A 16,430-nucleotide genomic window follows, 5' to 3' on the forward strand; every position below is an offset into this window, starting at 1 on the left:
GCCTTCCTTTCTTGAGGAATCCCATTGCATTTCTACAGATAAGCAGCAGAAATTAGGAGTGATTGTAGTTGGCTTGTTCAAGCATCCCATCAAGTATGACCATCTCACTCACCCTGCCCAGGAACTCTTCCACTAATAAGGGATAATCTGTTGGGAATTATTTCAATCATTTAGGTGGAAGGCTCTCTATTGTCATTGCTAACTCTTGCAATCTCCAGCAGCTTTTTAGAAAATGACTCAGCTGCATCTTCAAAGCTCTTTAGACACTGTTTTGCTTCCTTCTCCTCTCTTAGAAGATGTTTTTTTGCAGCCATTTTATGTCCAATAGTGCTTCATAGTGGTGAGAAATGCACCCTCCTGCCTGGTTGTCCTTCGTGGGAACCCAGAGGATGCCCTGAGAAGAGGCTGGAGCATGATTTCCAGGCAGCTGGAGACTTTGCTGACTGCATTTTCAGCCTGCCTGCAATGTAATGTGCATTAAATTTGTCTCCTGCTGTCCATGCAGCACTGAGGCTGGTCAGATCAGCTCCATCCCATGACTGTATTTAAACTGCATCTCCTCCTCCGTGCTACCCCATGGAAAAGTGAATAAATGTGATTTTCTTCCAAGAGCTGGCTTTGGTCTGGTTGGTACACTGCTGCAGTGAGATGGGAGCTCAGGTCTACCCAGTTCAAACCGGTAGCAAGGCTCTGTACTTGACCTCATCCTGTCTCTTAGCACCAAGTCCCAAAAATGCTAAAAACATATCAGAGGAGTGTGACCCCTGCTCCTGCCCGCTAGCCCCATAAGCCACATAAACCACCATGAGAGCCTTGCCATTACTTTTTGGGGTGCTGGAAAAAGGAAAATTTCTCATCTGCGATCATTTTCTGATGGTATTGAGGGTCCGGCTTCAAATAACCTCGTGACTGTGGTACAGCAAGCCCAGTTCCCAGCTAAGTGAAAATGAAATCAGAGCACTTCCTCATTTCCTGACTCGTGATTTGTCTGACGAGTTGCAGCTGCTGTGTGCCACAGGTCCTGGGTGTCCTGGCAGTGGGGACACACTGGATTTGTCCCCAGCATCTTCCTTACCCCAAACACTTGTACTGCCAGGGAGCTGAAGATTGGTACCTGTCACAAGAAGAAGCCTTTTCAGGTACGTTGGGTGCTTTTGTATTTTAACACTGCTCTGGCAGGACTGAGCTTTGAGGAAGTAAAACTGAAGGAACAGTATTTTTATGTTGACTCTGACTCCATCCTGTCTCTGATCTCCTCCAAGCTGTCTCTGGGTAGTTGAATTGTACATAGTAGCCCATCCTCAGGAGCTGGTGGACATCAGTTGGATAAAAATAGGATTATTTTTTTTATTTTGCCTTTCAAGGTGCAGGAAAACACAGGTTTGTCAAAACAGTTGCTTGACCAGGCAATGTGCAAACCTCCTTCGGGGAGGGTTTCTCGGGCAGGGTGGAACCATGAGATGAGGCGAGTGTCTGTATGCGTCCCTGCGTGTCAGTGTCCGCACAGGCAAGGGATTGGGTCCAGCGGACTTCTCCCCCCAAGGGAAGTTTCTGAGTCCTGGATGGGATTTCTCTTCCCATCTCACCACAGTTGGGGGTACGCAGCAGGCAAGCGGGGCAGGCAGCGCCGCCGCGGGGTGCTTGTCTGGGCAGGCAGGACAGAAGCTGTTGGCATCACCCAGTGTGAAAAACCCCATGAAGGGCATGCCAGGGAGTCCTGGTCAGGGATGTCATCACTATTCTGCCTCCCTTACCAAACCGGATTTGTCACTAAGGGGTCAAGCACGGCTCTAGCTCTGAGCCCTTGGCTCCTGGCGTGTGTGTCACCGTGTCACTCCGACTCCCTGGTCCCAGCTGAGCGAGATGAAGCTGCTGGCATCCCTCACCTTCCTGGCCACACTTACGGTGGCACTGGGGCACCCCGACCCCGCACTGGACTGGCACTGGCAGCTCTGGAAGAAAACCTACGGCAAGGAGTACCGCCACGAGGTAGGGGCATCTTGAGGCAGGTGGAGGTGGCTTGGGGTGCTGACTTGGTGGGTGCTGCTCCAGCATGACCATCAGCTGCATCACACAGTGGGGAGAAGAGCTGACAGCACTTCAAAGCACCGTTGGTTCTCAGGGGTGGTTTGGCAGGGACTCCGGACAACCTTTGGTGGGATAAAATGGGGCAAAATGTCTGTGAGGGCTGTTGCTACACACCACAAGGCTGCGTTTGATTTCAGAAAGAGGAAGGGGACCGACGTGCAACATGGGAGAGGAACCTGCAACTGGTGACACTGCACAATCTGGAGCACTCCCTGGGGCTGCACTCCTACGAGCTGGGCATGAACCACCTGGGAGACATGGTAGGTGCTGGCCATGCTGCTGAGAAGAGGCTTGTCTTTGTCTCTAATTACCTGTGAAGTTGATTTAACAAGGAATATAAGTGGGTCAGGGTTGGAGAAACTCCCAACGACCCTTCTCAGCCCATCCTCTTCTCATGGATGCCAGCAGCCATGGACAAACTGCTCAGAAATTCTTGTGCTCAACATACCAGCATGAGGCAATCTGGTGTGAGGAAATAACTCCTTAATGCAGCATTTGGGGTGTGTGGACTTGATCCTGGTCATTATATATATATTTGCAAATAATCCCTCTTCAATGTCTCCAGGTTGTAGTGTTGTTTAATGAAACATACCAGCATCTAGGGATTTTTGGTGCTGGAGTTCAGCTTTGTATTTTCTTTTTCTTGCCCAATGAACAGCTAGAAATTAAATGTAAAAAAATAAAAAGCTAAGGGCTCCACAAACCTAACTCTTCCTGTTCAGACTGTTCAAGGGAAACCCCCCTCCACCTTCAACGCGTGTAGTTTAAGACTTAGCAGAGACAAGGACATCATGAGTCAGTGTTTTCTTTTCCCACCAGACCAGCGAGGAAGTGGTGGCTTTGTTAACTGGGCTGAACGTTGCTCCTCGGCCAAACCTGACCTCCACGTACCGACTGCAGCCTGGCAGCAAAGTCCCTGACACAGTGGACTGGAGGGAGAAGGGATGCGTCACAGACGTGAAGTACCAGGTTTGAAGCTCTCTTTGTGCCTCCACATGTCTTGGTCCCATGGGGCAGCATCTAAGCATCTCTGGGACTTTTGCAGGGTGCTTGCGGGTCATGCTGGGCGTTCAGTGCCGTGGGAGCCCTCGAAGCCCAGGTGAAGCTGAAGACAGGGAAGCTGGTGTCCCTCAGTGCCCAGAACCTCGTTGACTGCTCCATGATGTATGGGAACAAAGGCTGCAGTGGAGGTTTCATGACCAGTGCTTTCCAGTACATCATTGACAACCAAGGGATTGACTCAGATGATTCCTACCCCTATACGGCTCAGGTAGGCATGGGACCTAGACAGCATGTGAAATCTGCAGAAAAACACATGAGCATGGAAGCAACATGGCCATTCGTTCTGCTCTCCTGCATGCACAGCCTTCTCCTCTCCCACTGATTTCCCTCTGTCTTGGTTTCTACCAGTCTCGTGTCACCTCAGCCTTTGCAGCTGATTCTTTCAAACCCAGGGAAGGGACATTTAGACTTCATTTTTTTCTCATAGGGGCATGACTGGACTGGAAGCCAGAATTTCTACATGTTTATTTCTGTCCTACATAAATTATGAGGCAACGTACTACACGGAAGGGAAAAATGGGACAGGAGTCCTGGATCCTGTTCTCAACTCTCTGTATTATTCCACCTTCTGTAGCTCAAAAATGGGATATTGATATTTCTACCATTTCAGTGGGCAGAGGTTTCCGGTGAGCAGTGTTCCTACAATTGGTTTTTAAAAAGTTGCCTGTAACAGATGCTATATGACTGCTGCAAGGTCATAAAAAAAAAAGCCATAAGAAAATAAAGATCCTGATGCTCACAGTCTTGATGGCTAGAGACAAGAGATACCCTGAAATGACCTGGTGTCTTGAAAACATGGCCTATGGAAACAGGTCAAAGTGACAGCAGCTCACTCCAAGAAAGAAAAGTGGAATACGAGTCTTCAAATATGCATAAGGCAGCTACAGAGACAAAAGATGCTGTTCTCTGTGTCCAGAGGGAGAATGAGAAGCCCTGGGCTTAATGTACAATAAAAGAAATTTAGGTTAAACATGAGCCTTCAGATGGGAAGAATGAGGAAGCAACAACAGTTTCTCTAGGGAAGTGGTGGAAGTATTGTCATCAGAGATTTCTAGAAAAAAGGCAGAGAATTCTGTTGAAAACAGTTTGGCTGCTCTTGGTGTGGGGAAGTGAGATAGACAAGATGGTCTCTTCAGGTCCTTTCAGCCATCTTTTCTGTAGTCCTGTGTATAGAAAAATGGTGGTCAAAGAAAGGTGAAGAATGGGGTAGCACAAAGTCAAAGAGAGCTGATAGAAAACACGTACCTGAAAGTCTTGAGATGTGGATTCCTCATGCTCCTCTTCTCAACTTCCCCTTGTTCCTACCAGAACGGGACATGTCAATACAATGCTTCCACACGAGCCGCCACTTGCTCCAAGTACATTGAGCTCCCATATGCCGATGAAGCAGCCCTGAAAGATGCTGTAGCCAACATCGGACCGGTCTCTGTTGCCATTGACGCCACCCAGCCCACCTTCTTCTTGTACAGGTCAGGTATGTCCTTTTGCCCTGAAGACCTTCTTCACAGTCTTCTGTCTTTCTGCACATAAAACTTATGAAATTTGGTGGAATTTGGCAAATTGGGGCTTAATTCCTGGATGAAGGCATCAATGTGGCAAAACTTAAGACAGCAGTGTTAGTGACGATGCTGAAGATTGACTTTGACTCAGAGACAAAGTCTTGTGGTCTGATGACATGCTTCCAAACTCCTTTTTTTCCAGGTGTGTATGATGACCCCCGGTGCACACAGCAGGTGAATCATGGAGTGCTCGTGATTGGCTACGGCACCCTTAATGATAAGGATTACTGGCTTGTGAAAAACAGGTAAAGGCACAACCGTGCATCACTGAACTCCTGTTATCTATATGCTCACTATCTATAGGAATAAGCTTCTCCTAGGTAACCTCCCACTGCTCAAACTGACATTCATACAGATGAGAGGGAGATCAGTTGGGTGCTTGTGCAATGGGGGTTGTTGTAGAGCTGAAAGTTGGGATTGGTCCCTGAACTATTCCCTAGGGATTCGTCCCTGAACTATTCCCTAGGGATTCAAGCTTAGCCATGTCAAAGCACCTTTATGCCATCCTAGCAGTGTGAAGGAATTTTAAATACATTTAAAATACACTTACACCCACCTTAAGTTCCCTTTATGTTGATGAGTGTTGTCATAACTTAATACAGGATTAGAAATCCCATGAAGCAGTTAATGAAAACACTCCAATGCTGTGATGTTGATAAAGCTGGACTTCACTTACAGAAAAAGGAATTTAATTTTTCTCGTGTCTGTCTGTTTGTTTCCTCTCGCAAAAGTTGGGGTGTGCATTTTGGTGACAAAGGCTATATCCGCATGTCAAGAAACCACGCGAACCATTGCGGGATCGCCAGTTATGCCTCTTACCCGCTCATCTAGACGGACCCTGTGCTTCAGAGAGGACTCCTAAGGCTTCAGTTAAACCACTGGTGCTATGCTTGCATGGATCTACAGACTTCAAGAATAACTTTCTGGCTCTGTGGGCAACATCCTTCTGTTAGATCAGCCTGTATTACAGGCTGGGAAGCAGTCCTTTGCATGGGAGGATTTTGGAATATGATTTACAGGCACCCAGTTATTTCTTTCTGAGGAAAAAAGTTGGGCTTTTTTCAGAGTAAAATTGCAATACCTACAGTTATAACACAGATCACCTACAGTTGTAACAGAGATCATGTTTTCCTCTCTCCAGTTTAGCATTGAGTACTGCTACAATGACACGGATATAATTTTATCTCTGTGTGCTATTGATGAAATTGCAGATATTCTTTGAAAAATAAAAGATGAGTTTCACTGTCCAAAAATCCAGTATTTGGTCTCTTGAGGCAGGAATGGGTGGCAGAGGGCATTCTAACTGGTACTTTCTCATCTGGCACTGCTCCCCGTGTAAGAACTTCTCACAAAATCTCTCCACAAATGATGTTTCTCTCCAAACAACGAATATGATTTGGTGATGGAGGATATGGACCATTGCACTGCTGCTGAAAGTGTGGAGAGAGAACGTAGCTGATATCTGTGGTTTCACGTTGATGTAGGTTCTCATGATGACGATATTGAAACATAAATGCTATCACTGGCACTTCAGCTGCCATTGCACCCACGCAACACAACCCATCAAACACAGCACTTGTTTGCAACAGGGGTGGCAAAACCAATTCTGAAGGAAAAAGGTTTTCATGTTAAACCTTTGGGCTGAGACTGCAAATTCACCAGCCCTTTTTTTTTCAAATGTATGTATTTACTATAGGCTTTAAAACAAAATGCCTTATAGTTTGTTGCAGCAGAAAAACTTCCGCTGAGAATCCCTTTTATATTTAGTTGGGCACTGTGCTGGCCTGAGGTGCCACTGCCACCTTGGGGGAGGTGGGGGAATTGAACAAGTCTCCATCTGCAAGGTGACATTTGAGAATGTTCACATTACCTATCAAAAGGTTATTAACCTATCAAGGTTATTGTGTTGGGGTTTTTTAACCCTTTTGGCAAAGCGTTGCTCGCTCTTAAAACTCTATCGACTGAAGACATCTCCTTTCCAAGCATGGAGATCTCTCTAGACCACTGAGCACTTACAGCTCCAGCTCTGTCCTTGGAAGGGGCTCAAACCCCATCGTGTCTTCAGCAAAAACATCAACTGGCAAAGACCTGGTGGGCCAAGACCCTCATGCAAAGAAGTAAAAAGAAAATATTTTGTCTTAAAGTAAAAATACAAACTGGGGGGCTCTGGGAGGGTAGTGGGAGTGGGGGGAGGGTTCTTGTAGGTACTGGGTGGGTCTTGAGTGGCTCTTGGGGGTCCTGAAGAGCTTTAGGGTGTACTTGGGTGCTCAGCAGGGTTACTGGGAGGTTCTGGGGTAGACTTGGGCGCTGTGGGGTGTTCTGGAAGCTTTGGGGAGGGCTTGGGGGTGCATATGGGGGGCACTTGGGAGGGTCCTTGGGGGCTTTGGAGGTTACAGCGGGGGCGGGGGGAACTGGGAATGTATTGAGGATATTGAGAGGGTCTTGGGGGCTCTGGTGGGTACTAGGAGGCTCTGAGAGGATCTTGGAGGATACTGAGGGGCTCTGGGAGGCTCTGGGGGGCCGCTCTGATGAGGGTGCTAGAGAAAGTTGGAGTGTCCTGGGTAGCTCTGTGATATACTAGGGACTCTGGGAGTGTATTGGGGGGACGTTTTAGGGTAGTGGGGATCTGGGAAGGTACTGGGGGCACTAGAAGTGTCCTGGGGGTTTGGGTGGGTACTGGATGGAGCTGGGTGGGTCCCTCCTCAGACTGTCTTTGTATCTCAGAGGACTTTTTGTTCTCTGTGCTAATTAGGATGTTTCTATGCAGTCCCTCACCCTCCAAGAACTCATGTTCTCTGCTCAGATCCCATCTCACACTCCTCATTTCCTCCCCAAGCTTTCTTTTGTCTCTGTAGAGGCTTTGGGACACTTTCAGTTCCCTCACAACTCATTGTCTGGCTTTCCCTGCGCCCCAGAGGATTCCGTGTGCCTTTTATTCTGTCCAGGACCCCCGTTTTGGTCTTTGAGCCCCTCTAGAACTTTTAACCCCAGTCCAAAACAGAGTCAGGACCAACACGAACCCCCAGCTATGGCTCCCGCACAAGCGTGGCCAGAACTGAGAGGGAGGGGAGGGGCGGGGTCTGGCTCTGCGCATGCGCGGAGTTCCTCGGCGGGCAGCGAAGAACTACATTTCCCAGCGGGCCGCGGGAGGGGCCCGTGCCGCACCGGTGACCGCTTCCGGTGGCCGTGCCCTTGACTCGGTGTTCCGCTGAGTGTTGCCGGGCAACGGGGGAGCGACGGGGGGGGGGGCAGGGCAGGCCTGCGGCGGGGTCTTGGGGTGATTGTGGGCCGTGGGGGTCCATAGGGAGGGGGGTGGGGTCTGTGGGGTGAGGGAGGGCCCGTGGAAGGAGGGGGAACTGGGGGAGTCTGTGGGGCGGGGAAGGGCCCGCGTTGGGGGAGAACTGGGGGTTCTGTGGGGCAGGGGAGGGCTGTGATGGGTCTGAGGTGGGGGGTCTGGAATAGTGGAGAATTTGGTAGGGGGAGAGGGGAGCCCTGGGAGGGGTCTGTGGGGGTCAGAGAGGTCCCTGGGGCAGGCAGTCTCTTGGGAATGGGCCTTTTGGGGATGAGGGGGACCAGGCAGGATCTGCTGCTGGAGCTTGGGGAGGTCACTGAGCTGGGGGCAGTGCTGGTGTCCGGGTCCTGGGTCTCCTGCAGGCAGCAGTCAGCGAAGCTGGGGGGGTTCTCTGGTTTGCAGGGAGCCCGCTGGACTGCGTGGGTGTGCAGGAGCAGCCTGGGGTGGAAATGCTGGCGTGAAGCCTGCGGCAGGGGAATATTGAGGGGAAGGAAGGGTCCCCTGACATAGAGAGCGGGGGCTCCAACACCTCAGTGTATATAGGTCGCCTATATAATGAGAGTGGGGTCTCTTCATCCTCTCTGTGAGGTGGTTCCAGAGATGCTGGAGTTAAGAAAATGGGGACATGGCCTGAAGCAGGGAGTTCTGGGGAGAGAAGGGCCACTGGTGAGAGTTGGTAGTACCTTGGTGGCTGGGAATAAGAGCTAGTGCTTTCTGAGAAGAACAGGGAATTTGATGGGGAGAAGAACCAGGTCCATTTTGTCAGAGGTGGCACAGGCGGTGGTAGAAAGCTGCCATCCTTCATCATGCCACTTCAGTGATAGGAGAGATACCTGTTGGGGCTTTGAAAAGGGAGACAGCCATCTTCTGTTCTGCCATGCCTGCCAACCTAAGCCATTGCCATGTTGTTACCTGCACACTTTCCAGCAAAAATGTAAGTATCTGAGGGGCAGCTGCAGACCTGTGTTGTGCCAGGGCCATTTCTCCTGCTGGGATATCCCTTAACAATATTGCTGCAAAGTACATAACTGTTCATTTCTTACTGCACGTGAAGGCCTGAATTGTCTCATTTAGTTGTCTCACTCGCATTCTCTTTGCAATAAAGACATGAAATCCATTTTCTTTTTGCTTCTAGATGGGGCTCCAATTCTTGCTGTTTGCCCTATTCTACATGGCCCACTGTGAGGAAGGGGCCAGGCTCCTGGCCTCCAAATCACTATTAAACGGATATGCTGTGGAGGACTGGACTCTGCAGCACATCATCTACACTGCTGACTCCAGGTGAGGCTTGTCTCATACTTACCAGGAGCAAACCTTGATGTATGTGTGTCTGCAGGGTTTGAGACTGTTTCTAGGCTCCATGGTGTGCTGTTATCTTTGCTCACCCTAAGTCTGGGCTTTCCACCAGTGCTTGAAGGTCTGACCCAGCGATTTGCCTGTTCCTTCCCGTTGCATTGTCCCTGCTTTCGCTGTTTCCTGCTTTCACCTCATGGCTGCCCTAGCTGTCTGTCCAGCATGGTGCAGTTCCTCGTGTTTCATCTTGTGACGTTCCCCCCCACACACCATGCACACAGACGCTCTTTCTTGGCTTTGTGAGGTTTCCCGACATCCAGTTTCCTGTCTTTTTTGCAGCTTCTCTCAGCTTTGCCTTCCTCTTCCTGCAATCTCCTTGTAATACACCTTGACTCTCCTCCCCATCTTGGTCCCTTTTCATGTTTCAAAAATCAGTTCTTCCAGCTGTTAAATCTGTGACACAGTCCCCCAGTAAGTAGAACACTGAAGTTGAGACTTTCTTCCTATCCCTTTCTTCATTGCGCTTAGTGCTGCCTTAGATGTGGAGCTGTCGGATGATTCTTTCCACCCACCCCCCGGCCTGAGGATTTTGGCACTGTTCGATGTCAAGTGGCTCCAGATTGCTTGGTATCTTCTCATGTTTTGAAATTTCTCCCCTCCCAACACTCGTTCTTACCCCTAAGTGTCCTGTCGCTCTGCTGTCCTCATTCATTGTCACTGAGATTCCAGTATGCCAGACCTTGGGCAGGGTGTTGTGGGGAAGGAGGAGTGGCTGGATCCACCTTGGATGGGTCTGGATGTCTGTAACTACAGAGGCTGGGATCTGTTGACAGGACTGACTTTGCTACCTGGTTCAATTCTCTTCTTTACCTATCTTCTTGCTTTTCTTTGATGAAATGCAACTATTTTCCTTAAGTTTCAGATCTCGGAGTGAGTAATGTCCCACACTGTGGTTCTGTGGCCTCTTGAAGCTGCTTACTTTACCTCTGCCACCATCGCATACCTGGCACAGGAGGGTGGAGAGGTGATCGTGAGTGATTTGATGTGACTTTTTATGCAGTTGTAGCGTACGTTGGACAACAGGTACACTTGACTGTGCTCTTTGAGCTTGTTAAGGGATGATGCATGTCCCTGAACTCTTACACTGCACATGCTCTGTTGCAAGAAGGAAAGGTGGCAAATAGTATCCTTCTCCTTCCCTTTTTTAGATTGGCTTCATGAGTGCTCCTGGGCAGGGAGGAATCCTGGCTCAGCGTGAGTTTGATGGGAGGTTCTCGCCTCACTTTGTAAGCATCTTTCAATTAATAATTGAAATTACACTGCAGTGATCATGCAAACCAGCACAGTGCCTGTCTGTGGTGTGTTGGGTTTGCACTAGAGTCACCTGAAAAACTCCAGTGTGGTTTGTAGTTAACCTGTGTCTGTTGTCTGGAAGAAAATATCATGGAAATAGTGGTTTCCATTCCAGCTACCTCTGTGAAGGAGCTGGCACTGTGGCATTTGGTGCCAGAAGTTTGCGGGTGGAAGGTCTGATGGTTATAACTCAACTGTGTGTGATTTGTTCTGAATTCTGTCTAATAATTTCTCTTTCTAGCTGGACTTGGCAGCTTTTGGCGTGATGATGACCCTGCCCTCCATCGGGATGGTACTGCTGTGATACTTGAGCAAGAGAAAGTATGACACCCCTGAGACCAAAAGGAAGTGAGCAAAGCCAAATGCTACCAGCACTCCAGAGCTCAGGAGAGAGCAAACATTAACCCACCCAGAACTGCAGGTGTGTTTGGATCAGCAATAGTCTGCAAAAGCACTGCCTGGGCTATGCTTCAGCCCTGTCACTTCAACGGTAGTGGTGTGTTGCCTTCTCCCTTGAAAAAAAAGAAGAAAAAACACTGAAAAACCTGCAACCAAACCCCCTCGTCTGCGTATTCAGAGTCCCCTCACTGTTGCAGATAAGTGCTGGTGAAGCTGTGACGCAAACATTTTAACACCCAGCAGAGCTTATTTGTGGGGGTGCAGCTCTGCAGCATTTCTGGCATCTGTGCTGCCTCCCAGACTCCATTCAGCCAAATGGACCTCTGCCTGCTGCAGTCTTCTCAAACCCTGTAAATCTTGGGGAGGGGGCCCCTCCTCCAGGTGCTGCCCATCTTGCCAAAACACCTGTGGGAAGGAGTTTTACCGAGTGCTGATAACAGACCTCCTATTGATAGAGGCTTGTTAGAGCTTTCTTTACTAGGTGGGGCATGGGAAGCCCCGTTATATTTCAGTGAGTAGTTAATTGCTGTGTGTCTGGTTGTTTGGGTTTGTTTTTTTTTTCTCCCTGGTTGCTCTGTTGAGGTTTTGTAATAAAACAAACACCACAAAAGAAGCCTGCTTCTCTTTTACCAGGAGGTCCTGGAGGCACCTGGCTGCCTCCAGAAGCAGCTAAAGGGCATACAGTCAGGAAAATAAATCCATATATTACTCCATCAGTAAAATAAATGGAAGAATGAAAGCATAGGGAACATGTGGGGAGCAGAAATTGCTTTACTGGGTTCATTCCTCTGTTCTCCGAAGGGCTGGTACCTCACAGCGGCTTTCCTGACAGCCCCAAGCACTAGTATAAGGTTTCTTCTCACCACTGTAAATAAATCATAGTGCAGCTGCCTGTTGGGCATGAATTTGTGCTTTTTCTCTGGAGGAGGTAGTGGCACAGCAATGACTTGGCTCAGGGGACCCCCACATGGTGAGAGGTTGTTGATTTTTTTGCTCTGGGATTTGGGCAGGGACTCTGTGGTGGCTCCTGGCTCTGGCTGGGCTGGGGTCCTCTGGCACCGTATGTCTGGTCGCATGTTGGACCCTGCTCACCAGCACGGTGGTGGCAGCTGAGAATTTCGTGTTGGTGGATAGAAATCCTGGGCCATGCCGGAGCGAACACTGTGCCTTTGTTACCAGAACAATGTTTCCAAGCTGGGATTCCTCACCCCCTCGCCCCAACCTTGGCTGCCACCGGTTGCACCCTTTGTTTCGCCTGGCAAGTGTCGCAACCGCCAGGATTAGGGGGACAGTCACTGTTTGATGCTCAAGAAACGCTCTCTGAAGGGTGCAGGGGCTTTGTGCTAGCAGGTCAGACTCACGCAGCCCACTCAGATGTGCCCGGCAGCAGAGATTTCCTCGCCAGGCTGAGAGGTAAGGCTGTTCCCCCTGCAAAACGGTTCCTGCCCGTTTTGGCAGCAGCCCTGGCTGCGCCCTCAGGATCTGCAGGCAGAAAAGGGTGAAGGTAACTAATGCCTGTTACCAGCAGCGCTCTGGTTTGGGCTTTTGAGGGTAGGCTGGGGAGGTGTTGATGGGAGACTGGTGTTAATGAGAAGTTGTCTGTGTTGAGTCCCTAATAGTAGTGCTCTTCTTTGAGCTTTGAATTGTGCTAGCGCTGCAAATCCTGGCCACAGTGTGATGTTGGTAGAACTTCAGAGCTGGAGCTGTGAACAAGCCCCACAGTATTAGCCAGGATGAGACCCCTGAGGACACTTGTGCCTGGTCCTCCTGCACTCCAGCACCCTGGTGAAGAGGGGCCAGTTCCAGAAAACCCTTGGGAATATTTACAGCATTTTGCATTTTGGTGTCTCAGGTGCCTCCTTGCCTGCAGAGCCTCAGGTGCTTGAAAACCAGGAGCTGAAATGGCTGCTGAGCTTCCAGACAGCCCCAAAACCAGTGCATGAGCTGGGAAAGGGCTTGTTCCCTGATCCCGAGCGCAGGATAGTAATCCAACTAAAATCCTGATGGTTTCAGAAAAAAATTTGTTCTGCAGCCTGGCCACTGCAGTTTCTCTCTCTGTGGGGCAGGGCAGGATATAACCGAGCTGTGCCAGATCTGGACCTGGGTGCTCCAGGTAGGCATCACCTCCTGGCACCACTCTCCCAAAAGCTGCACAAAGGTCCCCGGTGCCACCTGTTTATTTAAAACAAACATGTTCCTTGCAGGCTAAATCTTTAGCCTGAGGAATATTGAGCAGAGAGCCAGTGCCAAGGGGCAGGCTGGCTCCAGGGTGGGGGACCGGGGACACAGCCTAGCCCATGCGCAGTGAGAGGACATTTATTTATTTTCCTTTATTTTCTGTTGAACGGGTGCTTCATGTGATAGTGGCGCCAGGACACCTCCAACAAAGGGTGCCAGAGCTTTTCAAAACCTCCAGGCCACTTCTGGCAGATGGGGATTAAATGCACTGGGGTGTTTATTGCTCACAGGTGCCTCTCGCGCAGGAACGGTTTGCTCTGTCTGTGGCTGCTTCATTTCATGCTGGCTTTTCCCAGGAAAAGAAATCCCTCCTGCATCCGGATGTGCTGGGTTTGTCCAAGGTGCGTAATACTTCCGGCATCTCCTGGCGGCTCACTGCACCCAGAGTCCTGTGCAAAGGGTTAACGTGGAGCTGGTGTGGACGGCGTTCAGCCCCATGGCGGTGGGGAGCAGACAGGGTTCAGCCCCACGACAGACAGTGCTGTGTGGGCAGCGTGACGCTACACTGAGCCTGAGTCACCTCCGCTTGCTCTGCCCTTATCGCAGCTTGTGGGCACCCTGCTCTGCCCCTTGACCAGCTCTCTGCACCCATATCAGTTGCTTAAATCTTAGCCCTGAGCTGGCAACAAGTTGCATGGGGTTGGAAAAGTGTGACTGTGCTGTGCCAAAGCTACCTGGGGGAAAGAAATCCTCACCTTTGGGGAAAATGAGGCACGGAGTAATGCTTCTTGCCTGTGGTGCCTTGGGCTTTCCCAGCTCCTGCCTGTTGCTACAACCGGTGATGGATTATCTATAACTCCCACTGGCTGCTGCGGGAAGGACTCCCAGGAGTCAGGAAGGGGCAATTCAGACCCTGAGGGGGACCCTAAGGCTGTTCTTGGACCCTAAAAGGTGACAGAGTGGAAAATAAGAGGGCTTCTCTGTGCTGAGGGCAACCACAGCCCAGTGTGGAGCTGCAGCTGATGGGTAAGGGAGGAGAGAAATGGGAAGCAAGGCTGAATTTGGGGTGCCCCATGACAATGGGGGTATGTGTCCATCTGTCCGCTGGCGAGTACGGTGCGGAGGATCTGTGTTGATGCAGGGCAAAGGGTTAACAGGGAAAAGGATCTGATTTGCCAAGTGGTTCCTGGTTTATTTTGTGTGTGAAAGAGGCAGGGACGAAGGGGGGGGGAGGGGGAGGAGGAGGAGAGCACCCAGCTGGGGAGCTGGAGCAGGGCTGGTACCCAGCAGACGTTGGGCATTGCTGTCAGGACCGGGGTCCCATGGGGCCCACCCGCCCCATCACCGACAGGTATGTCCCTTGCAGCCCTGGGGTGACCTGACCCACCCAGGAGCCACCGTCCCCTCTCATGGGTGCTGTAGCACCCGTCTTGGCCACTGCCACCCCTTTGTGTCGTCCCCCCCTCCGAGCCACTCGCCAGCATCTTCCCTGCCCTTCGCCCTGGGCTATGGCTGCTCCTGTGGGACTGCAGGGCAGGAGGCCTGGGTCCCACCTTCCACACTCTCTCCGGGGTGCTGACAGGGTTTGACCCAAAGGTCGCTCTTGTGACCCTTGAGCCGGTCCCTCGTCCCTGTGGTCCTCAGTTTCCCCATCCAGCAGTGGTGGCAGGCACAAGCATCCTCCAGCTGCCTAGAAAACTGGTGGCCGGCAGTTAATGCTCACCGGTGCTGGGGAATCCGGCTCTGCCTGGAAAGAAATTGGGGTCAACGTGCTTGTACCCGTGTCCTGCCTGGTGCAGGGATGGGTTCACCCTCCACCTCCTCCTGTGGGTCCTTGGCAGAGGGCAGACCCCTCCATGGCATCAGGTTGGAATGGCTTTTAGGAGGAAGACCTTGCTTCTTGCTTCTTTCCCTGGGAGCCATGACTCCGATCTGGCACTTCCTGCTCCAGCTGGGTCCAAAGTGCTCGCAGAGCCGCCTGGAAGTCCAGGCTGGGTGCACTGTGGCACCCATTCCCCTCCAGTCTGCCTGGCGCCCAGGGTGACTGGGGACACGTCCCGAGGACCCAGTGCTGGCCTGGAACAGGCAGTGGGGCTGGAGGAGCCTGGTGCAGTCCTGACTCCTATCCATGCACTCCAGTGATGAATGTTGGCCGTTCTCAGCCTGGAGCAGAGGGGCTGGGTGGGGGTATCTCTCCCAAGTCCCTCTTCCCTGGCTGGGCTGAGCCATCGTGCCATGGTCCCCCGAAGCCCATGGAGCTGAGCACAGCCCTTGGGTAACACGATCCCCAGGCTCCTCGCTGCTGCTCTCCAGCTGGTGCTCACCAACGTTTTGGGGGGAGTTGAAATACAGACACGGACCTTAAGGCCAGCTTGCTGCCCGGCTTCTAGCGCTGCGGGGAGTTAGTGACTCCTGGCTGGAGGAGCCCATCTCTCACCGATGCATCTGGGCACCCAGCAGGGTAACGCCATAGTGCTCTGCCAGCAAGAGCCGTACTGATGGGAAGCTGCTGCCAGTGTTCCAGTGCCAATGGGCAGTAAATGGGGTTGATTTGACTTGGGGGTGGAGGGGTGCACCCTGGGGCACTGGGGTAGACTGGAGGGGGGCAAGCAATGGCAGAGAGTGCTGAGACTGAAGGGTTGCCTGCAGGGTTGGGATTTGATTTGGGGGATGCTGCTCTACTGTGATGCTGCTTCAGGATCCCGTCCCTTGTCCTGCCAGGTCCCTGTTCAGGAGGTTGAGTTTACACCCCAAGATCCCCAGCTGTTTTCTGGCACTAAACCAGGAAGCTCCTGGGCATCCAGATTGCTTTTCTGGGCACCGACACCTGTACAAGTCTGGGAGCCCATAAATCACCAGGTTGCCTTGTGTGCTTTCGGGGAGAGCCGTCCTTATTGGTGGCGGAAGTGCCACCTAGCAATGGACACTATCTTTGCTATTTATTTATTCTTCTGTATTTACGCAAAGCTGCTCACTTGTTCTGGTCTGGTTCTGGGCAGATCGAAGGACAGATGATGGGCAGACGTGGAGGAAAGTAGATTTTTTTAATCAGCTGACTGGGCCGGGAATGTAAAAACAGGAAAGCGGCTGAGCTCATCCGATTTCCCTCCCTGTCCCAACCGGGGCTGGCCGTGGGGGGGAGAGCTGCCCATGGGGCTCAGGCGCAGCAGGGTGAGTCGGGGCTGGGCAGTGCCAGGGGAGGATGT

At 51.3% G+C, this 16,430-nt stretch overlaps 3 protein-coding genes across 4 annotated transcripts; all 3 read left to right on the forward strand.

Annotated features, from left to right (window-relative positions):
- Positions 1–956: 956 nt before the first annotated feature.
- Positions 957–5,956, forward strand: LOC126040215 (cathepsin S-like). Of its 2 annotated transcripts, none has more exons than XM_049804192.1 (8): positions 957–1,139; positions 1,776–1,989; positions 2,226–2,348; positions 2,908–3,057; positions 3,134–3,358; positions 4,459–4,624; positions 4,852–4,954; positions 5,441–5,956. In XM_049804192.1, the coding sequence occupies exons 2-8, from the start codon at positions 1,864–1,866 to the stop codon at positions 5,538–5,540; spliced, it is 993 nt and encodes a 330-aa protein (XP_049660149.1). In that variant the 5' UTR covers positions 957–1,139; positions 1,776–1,863; the 3' UTR covers positions 5,541–5,956. The 2 variants fall into 2 exon arrangements, with proteins under 2 accessions (XP_049660149.1, XP_049660148.1); XM_049804191.1 differs by having other exon boundaries at positions 1,855–1,989.
- A 2,274-nt stretch (positions 5,957–8,230) lies between these two features.
- On the forward strand, positions 8,231–9,940 carry LOC126041274 (translocon-associated protein subunit beta-like). Its single transcript, XM_049806703.1, has 3 exons — positions 8,231–8,935; positions 9,137–9,282; positions 9,823–9,940. Exons 1-3 carry the CDS (start codon positions 8,879–8,881, stop codon positions 9,938–9,940), a joined length of 321 nt encoding a protein of 106 aa, XP_049662660.1. The 5' UTR covers positions 8,231–8,878.
- Positions 9,930–11,909, forward strand: LOC126041215 (translocon-associated protein subunit beta-like). The gene is made up of 3 exons (XM_049806590.1): positions 9,930–10,324; positions 10,503–10,580; positions 10,889–11,909. Exons 1-3 carry the CDS (start codon positions 10,232–10,234, stop codon positions 10,949–10,951), a joined length of 234 nt encoding a protein of 77 aa, XP_049662547.1. The 5' UTR covers positions 9,930–10,231; the 3' UTR covers positions 10,952–11,909.
- Positions 11,910–16,430: the final 4,521 nt, after the last annotated feature.

This window comes from Accipiter gentilis, chromosome 7 (assembly GCF_929443795.1).
Source record: "Accipiter gentilis chromosome 7, bAccGen1.1, whole genome shotgun sequence".
In the NCBI taxonomy this organism is placed as follows: domain Eukaryota; kingdom Metazoa; phylum Chordata; class Aves; order Accipitriformes; family Accipitridae; genus Astur; species Astur gentilis.

Bases quoted from the DNA above. Each gene is read 5' to 3' on its own strand.
- LOC126040215 (XM_049804192.1), top strand. From the start codon at position 1,864: ATGAAGCTGCTGGCATCCCTCACCTTCCTGGCCACACTTACGGTGGCA. The intron at 1,990-2,225 runs GTAGGGGCATCT...GTTTGATTTCAG, and splicing joins GCAAGGAGTACCGCCACGAG to AAAGAGGAAGGGGACCGACG. The intron at 3,359-4,458 runs GTAGGCATGGGA...TGTTCCTACCAG, and splicing joins CCTACCCCTATACGGCTCAG to AACGGGACATGTCAATACAA.
- LOC126041274 (XM_049806703.1), top strand. From the start codon at position 8,879: ATGCCTGCCAACCTAAGCCATTGCCATGTTGTTACCTGCACACTTTCC. The intron at 8,936-9,136 runs GTAAGTATCTGA...TTTTGCTTCTAG, and splicing joins GCACACTTTCCAGCAAAAAT to ATGGGGCTCCAATTCTTGCT. The intron at 9,283-9,822 runs GTGAGGCTTGTC...CATTGCGCTTAG, and splicing joins ATCTACACTGCTGACTCCAG to TGCTGCCTTAGATGTGGAGC.
- LOC126041215 (XM_049806590.1), top strand. From the start codon at position 10,232: ATGTCCCACACTGTGGTTCTGTGGCCTCTTGAAGCTGCTTACTTTACC. The intron at 10,325-10,502 runs GTGAGTGATTTG...TCCCTTTTTTAG, and splicing joins AGGAGGGTGGAGAGGTGATC to ATTGGCTTCATGAGTGCTCC. The intron at 10,581-10,888 runs GTAAGCATCTTT...TTCTCTTTCTAG, and splicing joins GGAGGTTCTCGCCTCACTTT to CTGGACTTGGCAGCTTTTGG.